Source organism: Lampetra planeri, chromosome 4, assembly GCF_965212315.1.
Source record: "Lampetra planeri chromosome 4, kcLamPlan1.2.h2, whole genome shotgun sequence".
In the NCBI taxonomy this organism is placed as follows: Eukaryota; Metazoa; Chordata; class Hyperoartia; order Petromyzontiformes; family Petromyzontidae; genus Lampetra; species Lampetra planeri.
The window spans coordinates 22,728,383-22,747,000 of record NC_136110.1 but is presented as its reverse complement, the minus strand read 5'-3'; the positions used below and the strand labels follow the sequence as shown (position 1 = coordinate 22,747,000).

The 18,618-nt window shown below is 49.3% G+C and overlaps 1 protein-coding gene across 8 annotated transcripts in view; it reads right to left on the bottom strand.

Moving 5' to 3' along the window:
* The window catches only part of LOC144717847 (extracellular sulfatase Sulf-1-like), a 176,768-nt gene that overhangs the window by 30,880 nt on the left and 127,270 nt on the right, over positions 1-18,618 (bottom strand). For all 8 annotated transcript variants that reach the window (XM_078593553.1, XM_078593551.1, XM_078593559.1 and 5 more), the window contains 2 exons: positions 15,605-15,756; positions 9,713-9,882 (listed from right to left, as the gene is read on the bottom strand). In XM_078593553.1, coding sequence (XP_078449679.1) covers positions 9,713-9,882; positions 15,605-15,756 — 322 coding nt within the window. The remainder of the gene's footprint in view (positions 1-9,712; positions 9,883-15,604; positions 15,757-18,618) is intronic.

The window sequence follows — 18,618 nt, the reverse complement described above, 5'->3', positions numbered from 1 at the left end:
TTTGCAATAAAAATCCACAGAAGCAGTTTACAGCAGTGAATGTGTGTGTGTGCGTGCGTGCGTGGAGCGGCAGTGCAGCGGTTAGCACGCTGCGCTATGAACCCTCCCCTAGGTCGACTGAGCCTCAAATGAGTACCTGGTGCAGTGTGTAAACATTGCCACTGGGGAGACAAAGGCGGTCGGGCGTGGTGCTGGCCGCTCACCCCCTCGTGTACCGTTCCGGCCTTCATAGGTGCTCGCTAACAGCACTTGCCCCTACAGTCTGTTAAGGCCATAAGGGGGATCTGTCTTTTTTTTGCGCATGCGTGTGCGGAGCGGGAGTGCAGCGGTTAGCGTGCTAGTGCTTCGAACCCACAAAACCAAGTTCCATTCCTGCGTCATGTGACCAATAACAGTGGCTAAAAAGTGAACCTATCCCGAACCTCCCCAAGGTCGACTCGGCCGCAAATGAGTACCTGGTGCGGTGTTTGAACATCGTCACTAGGGAGACAAAGGCGGCAGGGCGCGGCATTGGCCACCCACCCCCTCGTGTGGTGGGTTTTCGTGGGCGCTCGCGAACAACACTTGCCCCCACAAGTGTTTCTCTGTCATTGTGTGTGCGTGCGCCTGTGTGGCGCAGTGGTCAACCTACCGGTGCTGCGAACTCAGCGACCCGAGTTCCATTACCGGCCACGGATAACATCATCGGCAAGCGGTATCTGAACTTGTTTTTGGGTCTCGCCACGGTCACGTCAGCCTTAAATGGGTGCGCAGTGTGGTATGTCAACATCAGCACTGGGGGGGGTGGGGGGGGAATAGAGGTGGCCAGGTATGGTGCTGGCTACGCTTACCCCACTCCCCATGCCCCCACTCCACCCCCACTCCAGGTGCATCATTCTAACCTCAGTTGGTCCTCACCAACAGCACTCGTCCCAATCGAACCATACGGCTACATGTGGGTGGGTTTTTGCTTTTTGCGTCTTAACACCGGTTCCAGAGACTACCCCCAACACCGTTTAAATAAATCGCGAGCAAAGACCTCCACAAACTAATGTAGCGTGACATGATGGCCAAAGCGCAATTGGAATAAATTTAAGTGTTGGGGAAAAGAAGAAAAGTTTGACACCTTGTGTTGTTAATGTTAAAAACATTCTAGAAAAAAAGTAAATTTATATGGAACGTTCATTAACAGCAGCAGTCGTTTATAAAGTGTTATTTAAGCAAAATTCCACAAATTTCGTTGAAATTAGTGCAATTGTCCATTAAAACAAGCATTAAAAGATACAAGGACCATTTAAAACAGACAAGAGACAGTTCTGATATTCAAGAGAGCAATATTGTTACTGTGTGTGAGATGTAAAGAACAATTTTCCAATGTAGTGTTTAATCTAGGGATGGAAAAAAATATAAATTTTGAGGCACGTCTTGAATTGAAAAGGCTTAAATGAGACTTAAAACTTTCGTGACTGCAGGAATTCATATTCTTGGTTCTTTCGATAAAGTCACGTAGATAGATAATAAAAATAAAATAAAATAAAAGTAAAAAATAAATTACAATAAAAAATAAAAGGAAAAAAAAAACACGACGTTTCAATCGCAACACAAGCGGTATTCTTCTCTTCGCCTGTTGAAGACCACTTGTGCTGCGATCGAAACGTCGTGGTTTTTTGCTTTTATTTTTAATCTATTTTTATTTTTATTTTCTATCTTCGTGACTTTACTGAAAGAACCAAGAATATGATTAAAATGAGACATTATTAGGGCATATAATCTTGACAGTAATTTCCAAGGGTAGAGGGTTTATAATTTACAGTGAAACACCTGCCTCATCTGTCCTTCAAACCTCGGGGGTTCCCAATTCAAGATGACTATCGGCATGCGTTGGTGTCACAGGCTATTGCTACAGGGGTGGTCTGAAGGCCGATTTGACCGTACTTCGGTTGTGAGACAAGATGATAGGCCCGATGCGGAGACATCTAGGCCACAGCCGTGACAGCTCCTCATAGCCCTTGGCAGATGTTCAATTATTAAATTGTCTTCTTGTGTGTTTATGACATCAATGTATGGATCCTAAAAAAAAAAAAATCACCAAGATTATTTTTTCGTTTGTTTGTTCGTTTCTCAATCCGCTTGACCTGGTGAGGGTCGCGGCGGCGGCATGTTGAGTAGGGCGGTCTAGATCTCCCTGTCCCTGGCAACAGACTCCAGCACTATATGACTATACACTATTACACTACACTCTACACTACCATACACAGACTCTAGCTCTTTCCGTGAAATTCCCAGGCGTTCCCAGGCCAGCCGAGCGACATAGTTCCACCAGCGTGCCCTGGGCCGGTCCCGGGGTCTTCGCCCAGTGGTACGTGCCCGGTAGAGTTACAGGGGGAGTCTACCAGGGGGGGGGCATCCTTACAAGGTGCCCAAACCACCTCAGCTGGCTCGACTCTGAGGCTCTCCCGGATTACCGAGCTCCTCACCCGGTCACGGAGGAGTGAGCCCAGCAACCCTGCGGAGAAACCTCATTTCGGCCCCTTGTACCCGTGATCTCATCCTTTAGGTTATTACCCAAAGCTCATGACCATAGGTGATTTACTTGTACTCGGTTGGTGGGAGGATTCAAGCATCTCATCATCAAAGCCATTCATTCATCTGCCAGATAATGCTATTATGATTGCGTAAGATTGTGAAGTGTATATTTGTCTGCGTGTCTGTGTAAGCTGACACTCACAGACAAGCTTCGTCTCACTGCCATAGGAATGTGCATTGGACGGTTGTAGGACAATGCCATTGTTTGGTAAAACCCAAGAACTTCTAATAATGAACAGTCTAAAAAAAAATGTATGCTGTCATCCAACTTAAAATATCGACCAAAAATATACTGTAATCTACAGGGGGGAGTGGTGGCGCAGAAGTTAGCGCACTGCAACTATGAACACGGCCACCGTCAGTGTATTCCCGGCCACGGTTAACATCAGTGGCGAATGATATCTGAATTTATTCTGGGCCCTTCCCTTCACCAACATGCACTGACCAGCATAGTGAGATATGGTCAAACAACATCTCATGATAATACAGTATGTGTGTGTGTGGGGTGGGGGGGGGTATTATTATAATTTTAACTCGGCCATAAAATATTAGTTTTTATTTAAATATTCGTTGTTTTGCTTTAGATGACTTTTGCCACCCAAGGGCGAACTTTTGTAAATATAAACCCCCGACGCCTTCTACATTCATCAATGTGCATCGCGCCCTTCAATTATGGCCCAGATTTACAAGAAATGATTGCTGCCGTGTTCCAATTACCCCACTAGAGGGTAGGACGAGTCCTGATTGGCAAGCAAAGGCATGATCAGCTCAGAGAAGCGACTGTTTCACACAACGAATGAAATAAAATGCGATGGCCCACGAGGGCAAAACAAATAAAATGCGTCCTCACTTTTAACGACGATGACCAAAAAGAAGTTGCTTTTGCGATCGGGGCGAGGGTTTTAGCACGGGGCTGCCCTTCAGGTTGTCTCGCCTCTGTTTATTTGCGTTCAGTAATGAAGGCGACACTGAGAGGAGAGTCAAGGCACGCTGTCACCCACCCCCCCCCTGCCCCCGAAGTTAAGGCGCCGCTTATTTACCCAGACGTTAACAAAACTGCTCATGCCGGGGAGCTCCCAGCGGTAATGAGGCGGCGCGCGCAAGATTGTCTTTCACAACACGGGCGGGCGGGCGTCTGTCTCTCTCACACACCGCTTTCTCTCCGTGCAAATGGGTGGCCAGCAGCACCAGTGGGACGCTGCTGATGCTGCTGCTGTTGAGGCGTAATGGTTCTGATTGGGTGTGGCCCACCGCTCGCGTCCAAGCTGTCGTGTCACCCGCTTTCGTGTTTTGCGTTTCTTTAACTCAATAGCAAATTTCACTACGACCGCTCGAAACGATAATCTTCCCGACACGACTTGAGCTCCAGGGAATGTATTATTCCTCATTCATTTATGTCTGCGCAGTGTTATTGATTTTACCCGTTAATACGCAGTTGTTTTTGCGCCGATTTCTATTCGACTCATTGCTGCACTTTATTGGTATTTGATTTGCTTCTGTCACATTGGTGATCCATGTCACTCTTGCAAATGAAAATCTTAGAATTGGCGCTAGACACCTAATTAATAAAAATTCGAGTGAGATGGGAAAATAAATGCAGACAAGGGATATGGGGAAATGGGATTCGGCATACGTAGACACACATAGAGATGTAGTGAGATGAGAGATGCGTGCAAGATTGAGATGAGACGAAATAAATGGGATTGCCAAGTTATTTAGCTTGCTAGCTTTAAGAGAATTTGAATTTAAAATTACATTTGATACATCCCTATATTTTCATGAATCCAGGGTTCCTTCAGCTGCTTGGGGCGCTGAGCATTTGCTTGCATTTTCTGATGCCCAGTGCCACCACCACTGCACCCCGTGAGACCTGGCGATTCCTCCTGCTGCCGCTAAATTTGAACGCACTCCAGAGCGATCGGCAGACCAGAATCGCACACTAAACAGAAGCTACTCGCACGGATAACGGCTCATTGCCATGAACCAAACAGCCACTGTGATTGACTACGTGTGATAGGGAATTTGAGTTTAGGCGAGAAATGTATTATGCATAACTACGTAATGCCTGTGAACAAATCACCCGGAATGTGCCGGTCTCTTCAGACCTCAGAAACTAAGCGGGGGTGAGATTGTACTTGGATGGGTGACCACTATGCATGCCAGGTTGTCACAGGCACCGCACTGTGTCATGGGCAATGCGTCATACGCCACTGTGGTAGACCTATAGTAAACTTGCTATGCTCCCGTGTAAACGCTCCCACAGCCTGCGTTGACCGGAATGGCTAACTACCATATGCAAATTTAAAGCAGCTAATTACTCTAAACGCTTGTTAATTCTAAATGTAGAGGGGGAAACTGGAGGACTTGGAGAATAATCTACACGACCACGGGGAGAACATGCAAAATGCAAATATACAAGCATCTGGGGCGGTATCGAACCTGTGACCTCCTGTATACCAGGCGAGGTAGCTAACATCTTTCCAACGCTAAGCCCGTTAGAAACCCCAGCAGCGCAACTACGACGATGAACAAGAACCACCCACCATGCCCGAGCAGGGTCAGACAAAGTGACTCGTCACCGCTCCACTCTCACCCTGCCTGAGCACAGACAAAGTGACTCACACAGCCCCACTCTCACCCTGCCTGAGCACAGACAAAGTGACTCACACAGCCCCACTCTCACCCTGCCTGAGCACAGACAAAGTGACTCACACAGCCCCACTCTCACCCTGCCTGAGCACAGACAAAGTGACTCACACAGCCCCACTCTCACCCTGCCTGAGCACAGACAAAGTGACTCACACAGCCCCCACACTCACCCTGCCTGAGCACAGACAAAGTGACTCACACAGCCCCCACACTCACCCTGCCTGAGCACAGACAAAGTGACTCACACAGCCCCCACACTCACCCTGCCTGAGCACACACAAAGTGACTCACACAGCCCCCACACTCACCCTGCCTGAGCACACACAAAGTGACTCACACAGCCCCCACACTCACCCTGCCTGAGCACAGACAAAGTGACTCACACAGCCCCCACACTCACCCTGCCTGAGCACAGACAAAGTGACTCGTCACCGCTCCACTCTCACCCTGCCTGAGCACAGACAAAGTGACTCACACAGCCCCACTCTCACCCTGCCTGAGCACAGACAAAGTGACTCACACAGCCCCCACTCTCACCCTGCCTGAGCACAGACAAAGTGACTCACACAGCCCCACTCTCACCCTGCCTGAGCACAGACAAAGTGACTCACACAGCCCCACTCTCACCCTGCCTGAGCACAGACAAAGTGACTCACACAGCCCCCACTCTCACCCTGCCTGAGCACAGACAAAGTGACTCACACAGCCCCACTCTCACCCTGCCTGAGCACAGACAAAGTGACTCACACAGCCCCCACTCTCACCCTGCCTGAGCACAGACAAAGTGACTCGTCACCGCTCCACTCTCACCCTGCCTGAGCACAGACAAAGTGACTCACACAGCCCCACTCTCACCCTGCCTGAGCACAGACAAAGTGACTCACACCAGCCCCCACTCTCACCCTGCCTGAGCACAGACAAAGTGACTCACACAGCCCCACTCTCACCCTGCCTGAGCACAGACAAAGTGACTCACACAGCCCCCACTCTCACCCTGCCTGAGCACAGACAAAGTGACTCACACAGCCCCACTCTCACCCTGCCTGAGCACAGACAGTGACTCACACAGCCCCACTCTCACCCTGCCTGAGCACAGACAAAGTGACTCACACAGCCCCCACTCTCACCCTGCCTGAGCACAGACAAAGTGACTCACACAGCCCCACTCTCACCCTGCCTGAGCACAGACAAAGTGACTCACACAGCCCCACTCTCACCCTGCCTGAGCACAGACAAAGTGACTCACACAGCCCCCACTCTCACCCTGCCTGAGCACAGACAAAGTGACTCACACAGCCCCACTCTCACCCTGCCTGAGCACAGACAAAGTGACTCACACAGCTCCACGCTCACCCTGCCTGAGCACAGACAAAGTGACTCACACAGCTCCCACTCTCACCCTGCCTGAGCACAGACAAAGTGACTCACACAGCCCCACTCTCACCCTGCCTGAGCACATACAAAGTGACTCACACAGCCCCACTCTCACCCTGCCTGAGCACAGACAAAGTGACTCACACCAGCCCCCACTCTCACCCTGCCTGAGCACAGACAAAGTGACTCACACAGCCCCACTCTCACCCTGCCTGAGCACAGACAAAGTGACTCACACAGCCCCACTCTCACCCTGCCTGAGCACAGACAAAGTGACTCACACCAGCCCCCACTCTCACCCTGCCTGAGCACAGACAAAGTGACTCACACAGCTCCACTCTCACCCTGCCTGAGCACAGACAAAGTGACTCACACAGCCCCCACTCTCACCCTGCCTGAGCACAGACAAAGTGACTCACACAGCCCCACTCTCACCCTGCCTGAGCACAGACAAAGTGACTCACACAGCTCCACTCTCACCCTGCCTGAGCACAGACAAAGTGACTCACACAGCTCCCACTCTCACCCTGCCTGAGCACAGACAAAGTGACTCACACAGCCCCACTCTCACCCTGCCTGAGCACAGACAAAGTGACTCACACAGCCCCACTCTCACCCTGCCTGAGCACAGACAAAGTGACTCACACCAGCCCCCACTCTCACCCTGCCTGAGCACAGACAAAGTGACTCACACAGCCCCACTCTCACCCTGCCTGAGCACAGACAAAGTGACTCGTCACCGCTCCACTCTCACCCTGCCTGAGCACAGACAAAGTGACTCACACAGCCCCACTCTCACCCTGCCTGAGCACAGACAAAGTGACTCACACAGCTCCACTCTCACCCTGCCTGAGCACAGACAAAGTGACTCACACAGCTCCCACTCTCACCCTGCCTGAGCACAGACAAAGTGACTCACACAGCCCCCACTCTCACCCTGTCTGAGCACAGACAAAGTGACTCACACAGCCCCACTCTCACCCTGCCTGAGCACAGACAAAGTGACTCGTCACCGCTCCACTCTCACCCTGCCTGAGCACACACAAAGTGACTCACATAGCCCCACTCTCACCCTGCCTGAGCACAGACAAAGTGACTCACACAGCCCCACTCTCACCCTGCCTGAGCACAGACAAAGTGACTCGTCACAGCCCCACTCTCACCCTGCCTGAGCACAGACAAAGTGACTCGTCACCGCTCCACTCTCACCCTGCCTGAGCACACACAAAGTGACTCACATAGCCCCACTCTCACCCTGCCTGAGCACAGACAAAGTGACTCACACAGCCCCACTCTCACCCTGCCTGAGCACAGACAAAGTGACTCGTCACAGCCCCACTCTCACCCTGCCTGAGCACAGACAAAGTCACTCGTCACCGTGCCACTCACGGCACCCACGTACAACATTCCACCGCTCATCAGCGAACCCGACGCTAACACACGTGGCACATTCGTGTGTGGCCCGGTAAACATCCTGCATTTTGAACGCTGCTGCGTACAAACATCGACAGCGGATCTCCACGCGAACCACCACGGCGAGCGGGCGGATCGCCGCGTCACAACCGTGCCGGGCTGTTATTCAGAGCGGTTATCTTTCGGGCTTTCAGCGCCACACGGCTCATGAGCCCAAAACATGGCGAGTGAAGACATCACACATCACGCTGCCCGCCCGGACGCCACGCCAAGCGCACGTTGCCGGCCGTGTTTATGACAATTAGCGGTTCAGCCGGGTCAAGCGACTCCAGAGCGAGTGTCCTGAGATGAGTTGGATGTTGTTGGATACACCAAAACATTCCGAGCAGGGATGAGCTGTGGGGCCAGTCACAACAGAGGCCGTGACAGTCTTTGTTAAGCTGCTTATGTAAGGGATACTTGGTCACGAAGACAATGGGGATCGCGAGGTGTTTACATTCTCATGCTAACCAAGCTAGGCTGCACATCACCAGTGAGCGTGTCAACGTCCCTTCCTGTTTTAACGTGGGAAGTCAACACATTTCAACTTGTTCCATCATCGTAACTATTCATCACTCAGGTTCTATTCATAAAAAAAAGGTTTTTTTTCATTTTTAACACAAGGCTTAACAACACTCCGAAGCATCGATACTGATGCAGTGCATTGAAATGCATAGTCGAGGTAAGTACATAATTAATATATTTATCAACTCATCGTATAGAGGGCCACTCGCTAAAGGCCTCAATGAGCTGATGCCTTGTAAAATAGCTCCTTAGCTCTATGGGCCCTCCCAGCTGAAATAAAGTTCAAGTCCGAGTTGAAAAATACAAAAGAACGCACATGAACACCATACAAGCTAATGTGTGTGTGTGTGGGCAACAGTTCTCTAATGAGGTCTGTTCTTGTAGACAAAGATGATTATGGAGATGAATATGATGGCGATGATGATGATGATGAAAGTGGCGGTGGCGATGATGACGATCGCAGTATACGTATACGTTCACGTGTGTGCACGTCTGTGTGTCTATGCAGAGATTTTTTTTCATGGAGCCCCAACCGCCTGCACCCCGTGGAGAGGTTGGGGTGCAGCATAGTTTTCCGAGAGCTCCAGCTGAAATTAATCCCTGTGTTTATGTATATATATATGTGTGTGTATATGTGCGTTGGAAGCGGTAGTGTAGCGGTTAGCACGCGGCGCTACGAACCCGGCGACCCAAGTTCGATTCCCGCTCACGGCCAACACAAGTGACGATTATCTGAACCGGTCCTGGGCCTCCCCTAGGTCGACTCAGCCTCAAATGAGTATCTGGTGCAATGTATAAACAGTGCCACGAGGGAGACAAAGGCGGCCGGGCGTGGTGTTGGCCACCCACTCCCTCGTGTGCCGTGCCGGCCTTCATAGGTGCTTGCTAACAGGCTCTGGAGACCACCTCGAGAAGATTCCAGGCACGTGTCATTAAAAACGAGTGTCCCATATAGGTGTTAAAAACATTGTTGAAGCACCCTGAAAATGTTTTAGCTATGGGAGCAAAGCAGAGAACCCGGTTAGAAACCCACGCAGAACTGTGGGTGAGAGTGAGAGAGGGCAAAATAAAGTCCACTCGGAGAGGCAAACCCGGGTCGGCGGTCGAACCCACGCGGCGTCGCCCAGAGAGCGAGCGAGAGACTCACACGTGCTGCGTGACGTTGGGGAACGCGTCCGCGTACTGCGGCGCCGAGTCCTCGGGGCCGTGCGGGGCCGCGTGGCTCACCACCATGAGGACGGGCCTCAGCGGGAACTCCTGCTTGGAGCGGCGGAAGAACGAGATGCTGTCGTTGGTGATGAGGTCGGTGAGGTAGTCCTGCACAGAGACAAAGATTCCCCCCCAACCCCTGTGAGCTTTCACAGACCGTTGGGGCAAGTGCTGTTAGCGAGTAGCACGTACGAAGGCCGGCACGGCGCACGAGGGAGGTGGGTGGCCTGCACCGCGCCCGGCCGCCTTCGTCTCCCGAGTGGCGATGTTTGCACGCTGCACCAGGTACTCATTTGAGGCTCGGTCAACCTAGGGGAGGGCCCTGGACAGATTCAGATAATCGTCAGTGTTGATGGCCGTGAACTCGAGTCGTCGAGTTCGTAGGGCAGAACGCTAAACCGCTACGCTACAGCTCCCTGCACGCACACACAGACACAGCGCAGAGCACCACAGGCCAGAGGCAGACACTGTGGGAGACGCGGCAGACAGCTGCACGGTGGTGGCTGCGCTGCACGTGGCCTGTAATCCTGCGAGGGTTGGTGGATCACTGCACGAATGTTGCTAAATTCCCCTGCCGTAGACGTCGAGGTGCCGCCATACCCTGGGCTCTCCGGGAGAATGCGATGCGGCAAAAATGTGGACTCCAACTGTTCCGTCTGTATGGGATAGAGTGTTTCCCCCTCGCAAGTGCGGGTTTTCTCCAGGCGCTACGGTTTCCTCCAACGTGTAAACACACATCAATTGACTGACAACACCTTCATATATGGAAGACCGCAGAGCTTGGGCAATTGCTGGCAGTGCCGGCTGACCGCGTGGCTGCCTTCCCGCTCGTCTGTGGTTCCTCCCCGCGCCTCTGAGTCGTTCTCTCTCTCTCTCTACGAGAGCGAGTGAGCAAGCGGCGTGCGCGGCGCCAGCGCATCGCAAGTTTGAATCATTACTCACGGATTAAGCAATCACAGGGGAACATTAGTTTACGTATGAAATGCATGGAGGCACAAGGATGTGGACTAAACGAGCATGTTGGGGTGGGTTTGCTCGCTGCCGACATCGCTCCAAAGATTCCACATTTCTGTGGGGTGTGCGCAGGGCTTTTTACTTTTTTTTTGCTTTGTTTTACTTTAGAACGTCGGGGTGCGCTTATTTTCTTCTGTGTTAAGTGCACTGAGTTACACAAGGTTTGTTGTGCGTGATTGAAAAGCCGATCTTGTACCCATCAAATAAAATTGGTTCACGATGAATTAGCTCCGTGGTTCTCAGCTTACTTAAATATAAGGCACTCGATGTTTTATATATCTTTTTAAGGATTTTTTTGTCCTTTTTGCTGCTGGTGTTTCGTTTCAATGTGAATGGGATGTGGAATTGGCCGAGGGCCTCTCTCGGTCGCGATCGGCCAAGTCGGGGCTCTGCCAGGCATAGGAAGTACGGGGGGTGGGGTTCCTGGCCAGCAGGAGAGCGGGAGTACGCTGCTATCAACTGCTGTGGGATCCACTGCACGAAGCCCTGGGACACGCCCAGAAAAAACACTTGTAACTCCTATCCCTTACAATCGCCAGGCCACGACAACGCTCGGCCTCACTTCAATCCTCAGCCACCTGCTTCGCAAGATCCCGAGTGGGGGGAAAAAAAGTCCCGCATGGTTCTTTTTTTTTTTAAGACGGCTAATAGACACAATGTTCTTATGATTAGCATCTTTAAGTGCACGCACAATAACAGCCACAGCCACACAGATACAGAGAAAGATCTCCTCCCCCCCCCCCATAACCTTATGAGGTTGTTGGGGCAAGTGCTGTTCGCAAGCATCTTCTGAAGGCCGCCACACACATGAGGTGGTGTGACCAAGTAGCACTATGCCCAGCCACGTTTGTCTAGTTTACGAACACTGCACCAGGTATTCCTTCAAGTCTGAGTCTACTTAAGAAAGGCCCACGATGGATTTCGCCCTGATGGTGAATCAAACTTGCCAGGTTTAATGTGCAGTGCTCTAACCATCACACTAACGCTCCCCAACGTATACAGACACATAGGACCAGAGATGATTGTTGTCATCATTTATGTCAATGAGGCATGCAAGGATTCACCCCGTTACAATTCCACGAATTGCCACGATTCAGCGTTGCAATTTGATTTAACTGTGTGATCCAATGTAGTGCTTATAGTGGCTACAGGGCTCAGCACATGAACTAAGTGCATGAAATGTATGCAAATGAAGGCAACCGATTCTGGTTTTAGTCATGAATCAATTAATCGTTGCACTCGGAATGTGCTACTGTATACTCACACTGTGGCTTATTTTCTCAATGGAACATGGGGTGGAGTGCTTATTTCTGATTTACTGCCCTGAGTCACTGGTGTAGGATTCCTATGACAGAGGCAAATCTATCCACAGGGAAGCCACTGGCGACTTCCCACAAAGTGGAACAATGAAAGACAATGCAAGGCTCGGTCAACCGCGGGGTCAACATTGCAACTCAGAAACTTCTGATTGCGAAACAATGTAATCTCTCCACTTTGCCACATGTGCTGCTAACCTATTGTGACTGGCGTTGGTGCACGAGGCAGTGGTGTGGCCTGAATCACACTGCGCGACTGTGTTCTGCCCAACACCGATCTACGTATGCTCCACTAGGTACTCATTGAAGGCATAAATCACCTATGGGAGGTCTACTGTCTGATGTTTTTTTATGGCTAGAAATATAAATCCAGATCACTGAGATTCTACCCGTGCACCGACCACAATGTCACAACGCCCCACCAAACATGCACACACACACACACAATGTGAGAAGTGTGTTTATTGTGCTGCAATATGTTTTATGTAAAATTCCTTAGGGGATAAAGTACTTTGTTCTAGTAGATTTAAAGAGCTCCTAAAGGATATTTACTGGATCTATACCAAGTAAACTTACATGGGATTATTTAAGAATTCATAGGGGTGTATAATAGTTTTTTTTTATTTCTATATAAACCATGTAGGGCCCAAGAGGATTTCTGCTGCCTAACTATGCCGTAAAATAATTTATTTTAGAATTGTTCCATCCAGCCACGAGCAGCCATAATCCCTCTGTGGTTATGGAGCTTTGAGACTTTAAATCAGAGCAGCTGACATTTTCACCGACTCCAGGCTCCTCTTAAACAGAGAAAGAAGTGAGATCTAAAGACAACTTAAAATAAAACCCGGGCACTGCCTCTCAGTAACTGCCACTTGTATCTGCAAAAGCTTATTTGTGTTGGCAAGAAATTAGACTTCCCATTACTCCGCCCTATATTAACAACATCTTGTCAGCCCAACACATCGTGAGATAGGATGCTGAACCGTCATTGCTGCAGGTGGAAAACGTGTACTACTAATACTTGAGCATATTAAACAATTCAAAGCAGATTTCTTTACTCGTTCATTGTTATTGCGAAATGCTTGACTGTTAGGCTAGCATGTGCCTTTGGTAAAGGTTGTACAAGCCAACTTGCTTTTTTTGCAAATTTAAGTCGGCACATTCAAATTTAAGAGTATTAAATCCTTCGCCTTTCGCCCCCCTCCTCTTTGCTCTGAATAAAGGTCACACCATGGAAATTCAGCTCACTATATTTGCAATTTAAAAGCAAATTTTGATCCACATTCACTTTTGGGTTCCACCAAGTGGCGGTAGTTTTATGCCAAAGTTCTTGTCATTGGCCCTCCACCACCCGATAAGATTGTCAAGTTGACAAAGATATTATTTTTCCGTGCCAATGCATTGATCAGATCCTGACCTGATACAGCTTTTCCAACATCAACGCGCGATGACATTTTGCTCCAACTGCTTGGAGCTTCACTACAGACTATACCTCACAGCAGTTTTAGCTTCTTCTTGAAGAAAAAAACAAGCCTACTTGCAAACTGGATACAAATATGTTCCCTTTTAGTATGACATTTCAAATGCATGCATTTAAGGAAGCAATAAGATACTTGTTTAAGAGAAATCAGCTGTACACGACGGATTCCATCCAATTAACAACGCGTGAATCGCAGCACACACGACGCAAGCACTAACCTCGTTGGGGAGAGAATTCCACGTTTAAAATGGCAAGTGTTTTAACATTCTTGAACAATTTGAACAAGTCAAGTAATTTATCCGACTTCTTAGCCCCCCAGCGACTGTGCTTAAAGAACGTATGCAGCCCTTAAGGCACGTCTCATTTGTCCTGCAGTGTTTAGGCTTAAGTAACTCGGTGATGTGATATCGCATGAGAATGTAAATCGGGAAAGGATAAGGCCAACACTGAGAAATGTCGACGGATAAATGTGTTGTTTCATTTAGCAGACGTGGCATTCATTTGTTTAGCTCATTTGTAAATTACCAATTAAATAACAAATCTCGTGCGATTAAACTCTTAAAGTTGTATTATTTCGCTCTGCATCCCCTCTCGGCATGGTTTATGAGCCTGGGAATGTTTTCTTAAAATTCTAAACTGGAATAATCAAGTGTTTTAATCGCTTCCAAAACAGGGCAGTTCATAGTCAATTACACACCCCAGTAAAGTTTTGTTTAGCCTTTTCGGTCACTGTGAAAACATATTCCGTTTTTTACTTTAATTATTAAACCCAGTAAATGGCTATAGCAGTAATTGCACCATTTGAGAAAATCGCCGATCCATCTCGACCACGTTAACGTTGGTAAAGGAGGTGGTTCATCGCAGCTTCCTGCCTTGTGGAATTACCGTTAAACCGCAGCAGGCAATGTCTGAAAAAAAGTAAGCCAAGATTTGTGCAGAAAAAATATCTGACGCTACCAAATCCTATATCAAAATAATTTCCATACGAATAGCCAATATAGATTTTTTTTCATTGCACCTCAATGTGGAACTTCACCAAAAACATTGCTTGTATGTCAGTTAGGGCACGCACGTGCATGCACGCACACGCATACACACACAGGATGTATACATGTCATGGGAAACAGTAACATTTAAAGTAATGACAAGAGCCAAATTAAATTTTCGGAAATAATTCTCTTATTTTTGTTACGTTCCTACATTTCTTAATTTTGTCATATTCTTGAACACATGGAAAGCATGGACAACGCTATCGTGAAACTGGCACCACATTGGTCTTACACAAGGAAGGAGAACTCGCGATGAATTGCATTGGTGATGTACACAATTCTGTAATTGCATTGGCATGTGTGGCACAACAAACCTCCAGCCCCCACCCTTCCCTTCCCCCTATTCCGTAGGGGCTCTCCAAATAAGAGCGCTTGTTTGGTTTGCCAGATTAGCGATATTTTTTTATCTGTGGTCATGGGGATGTTGGAGGGTATTCGGGACAGGGCCATGCTTTACAATTGATCATATATACCTTTGCTTTATAAAAAAAAAATGTTTACAGACAAAGCGCCCTTTACACCTGGGTGTCTCAAGAGCACCTCACACACGTTAACGGACTTGTATCACGACGCGTGTCGAACATTTCAAAGGGCACCCCAAAGTGGGCAAGCTGTCCCTGTGGGCACAAGCCCACTCAGCACCTTGCCGGAAAACGAGCAATACTCTAGCCAGTAGGCCGCGATGAGTGGCGCGTGTCATCACAATTGAACCGTTTGCTGGTCATTTTTCAAAGTTGCCACATGTTGAGCCCTTCACAAGCATTATCGTGCCCTGCCGCTCTTCTCAGCCCCCCTCCGCCCCGAACCAAGCCAAGTGCCGGGAACGCCGACCGAGCTGGGCTTTGGAAACGCCGGGAACGCTGAGCCGGGCTTTGGGAATGCCGACCGAGCTGGGCACTGGTAACGCCCATCGAGCCGAGCGCCGGGAACGGCGACTGAGCCGAGCACTTCCCAGGAGGAGAGGCTCCCACCTTCTCGTAGACGAATCCGTGCTTCTCGGCAACGCCATTGCGGCTCAGCGTGTAGTTGTAGAAGCGCGAGTTCTTGATGAGGCCGAGCCACTCGCGCCAGCCCGGGGGCACGTACGTGCCGTTGTACTCGTTGAGGTACTTCCCAAAGAAGCCTGCGGGAAAACATTCGCACGCACGCACACAAAGACAAAGATCCCCCGGATAGCTTTAACAGACTGTCGCGGTAAGTGCTGTCAGCAAGCAGGAACAGCGAAGGTCAGCAAGGCACACGAGAGGGTGGGTGGCCAGCATCACGACCGCCCGTCTCCCTCGTGGCGACATGTTCACATCGTACCAGGTGCTCGTTTGAGGCCGAGTTGACCTAGGCGATGCCCAGGTCTGGTTTAGATAATCGTCACTGGTGATTGCCATGAGCGCAGCGGCCTAACAGCTACACTACCCGCTCCCCAAAAAGAAGCCTTCGGGAGCCATGCACATGCACACACACACACCAAATGATAGTGAACGGCATGCAACGGTCATCACCATCATCATCCATGACCAATCCACTGCTGGATAAAGGTCTCCCCCCACCATCTCTCACAATCCTATGATGTAATCCATCCAACGAGCACCTGCACACGGGCTGAATTGATTGCTCCATCTCCTCGGAAGACAAATGTTCACAGACGTGTGATACGCACGATGAAGTAAGTCACTAAAATGCACGCAGCGGACAGACGCAGATGCACATCCCAGCAGTCAGACCACATGACCAGACGCCCCGCATATTCCTTGGTAAACGAAAGGCGGATATTTTGCAACACAAAATCAGTCGCTCGTTTGTAACGAGAAATCAACCTCAAGGCTACGCTCATGACCCACTGAGAAAAAGGTCACTGCCTGACATTTTTAACTTATTATGTGTTTTTCACTTACAAAGAGGGTGTTATTGACGAGGCCACTCAAGTCTTCTCAGCCGAAGCAGAGACAAGTAAATATATCATCAGCTTCAACTGCTGCAGTGACACCTTTTTGGGGTGAGAATGCTTATTTCCTAGCACACCTGGTCTTCCCACTCATCCATTATAACGAAGCCTGCGGGGATTTAAACCTTCTTTAAAAAATATATATAATTACAGGAGTTATAAAAACAATTATAGTAATTATAATAGACCCCTATGTATTATACATTTTTGACCGATGCTATTTTTTGGACACCTGAGGTGACTTCTCATCCCGAGTGTGTAGTTAATGGGACGTTTATAATGTTATAACGCTTCACGTGACGCGAAAAGTTAAATCATTTTCCTGTATTGTGCTTCGCGCTAAAATACAGCTCCCATGTTTATCTCAATATTCTTACGCTGGGGTGAGCGAGTATTGCTCCGATTACATTTGCGTTGACATATATCTTAGGTACATGCCATCTTCCACAAAAAGCTTTGTAGACTTGCACACACGTCTTCAAAGCAAACCGTGGACATGATCGCACTGCAAAGTGTAAGCGCCGCAATGTCGGGTTATACAGAACAGAGCGGAAGAGGTTCGTAATATTTGGGCGCAAAAAGCGTTAACTAAACTGGTCAAATCTTGTCCAGACTCCCCACAGACAACCACCACTTTCTCACGCGGATTGCCAGTGGCCCTCCGCGACTTAAAGGCGACAGACACTGCTGCCGCTGCTGCTGCCGCTACCGCAGAGATTCCTCGCGCGCAACGCTCAACGCAGGCATGGGAAAGCACGCGAGGGAGCGCGGCGGCTCAAGCAGCCATCGCCAGGGAAACCATCGCCTGGGAAACCGTCACCTGGGAAACCGTCACCTGGGAAACCGTCACCTGGGAAACCGTCACCTGGGAAACCGTCACCTGGGAAACCGGGCGATTCGAAGTAATCTGCAGCCGCACAAATTGCCAACGCCGACCTCAAAAACGCTTCCTCCGCCACCATCAACGCCGGCCTAGAACGACTCAAAACGTGCGTGGCACCGCGTTGATAGTGGTGCGCACGAGCACAAATAACGCAAAACTCAAACTCATTCGTCAATAAAACTGCCCTGACGATGGACACAATAAATACGTATATAGAATAAGCGGCGTTTGAGGGAGATGCTTCTCTTTCACAGCCAACACACATAATTTTTTTTTATCTTAGCTTGCCGTCCTTTCACCGTACCTTCGATTAGCACAGTTGGCTACGTACGGTGCGAAAGAAGTTCAACATACGTACATACACGCAACGTATCTCCATTAGAGATGGGCAATTGCCCTTAACAGCACCTATTATGGCAAACACTCCACTATCCTGCACTTTACCACTCGGAATGCTCTATTAACCGGCATCTGTCATAGACGGTAATACAAGTCTTCCATTCACGCGTCCGGAAAAATGCCGACAGCCATCAGGGCATCTTGCCGTGCACTTCTCACAGATCTGAGTGATGGTGCTAGCGGAAGTCTGTACATGCAGTACTCTATCACTGTATACTGTACTCTAAACGGCCCCAATTGCTTCTCTACAAATCAACTTAGGACTGCTCCACACCTGCCCGGTGACTACCTCTCTGCAAAAAGAGTTACAAAGTTGTCGCTCGTTTCTCTCTCGCAAAAGTTGCATGCACACACCTGGGAAAATGTGGTGACGCCACGACCCTCGGATAAACCGGCGTATTCCGATTGACCGGCATCCTCCATTTTCACCCATGGACGTCAGGACAACGAAGCTTTTGCTTGTGAATGTTTACCTCTTTGGGGCAGAGTTGTTTTCCTACGACAGCAATGCTGCTGCATATACACAGGATGCCCGCGCTTTGGCACACCGTGCCCTTACTCCTCTTGGTTATTTTCTACAACGGTTTTCTTGTTTTGTTGTTGTTCTCGCTTTGGAGACCCTTTCTCTTCCACCACCTACCCCTCAAAGGTTTCTACTGAAACTTAAAATATCCGCGGATGAACGTAGGATGATGACATGAACCGCCTAGAACGCCCGCTTGACATCGCCACGGGCACGTTTCGTTTACTTTACGGGTTTTTAT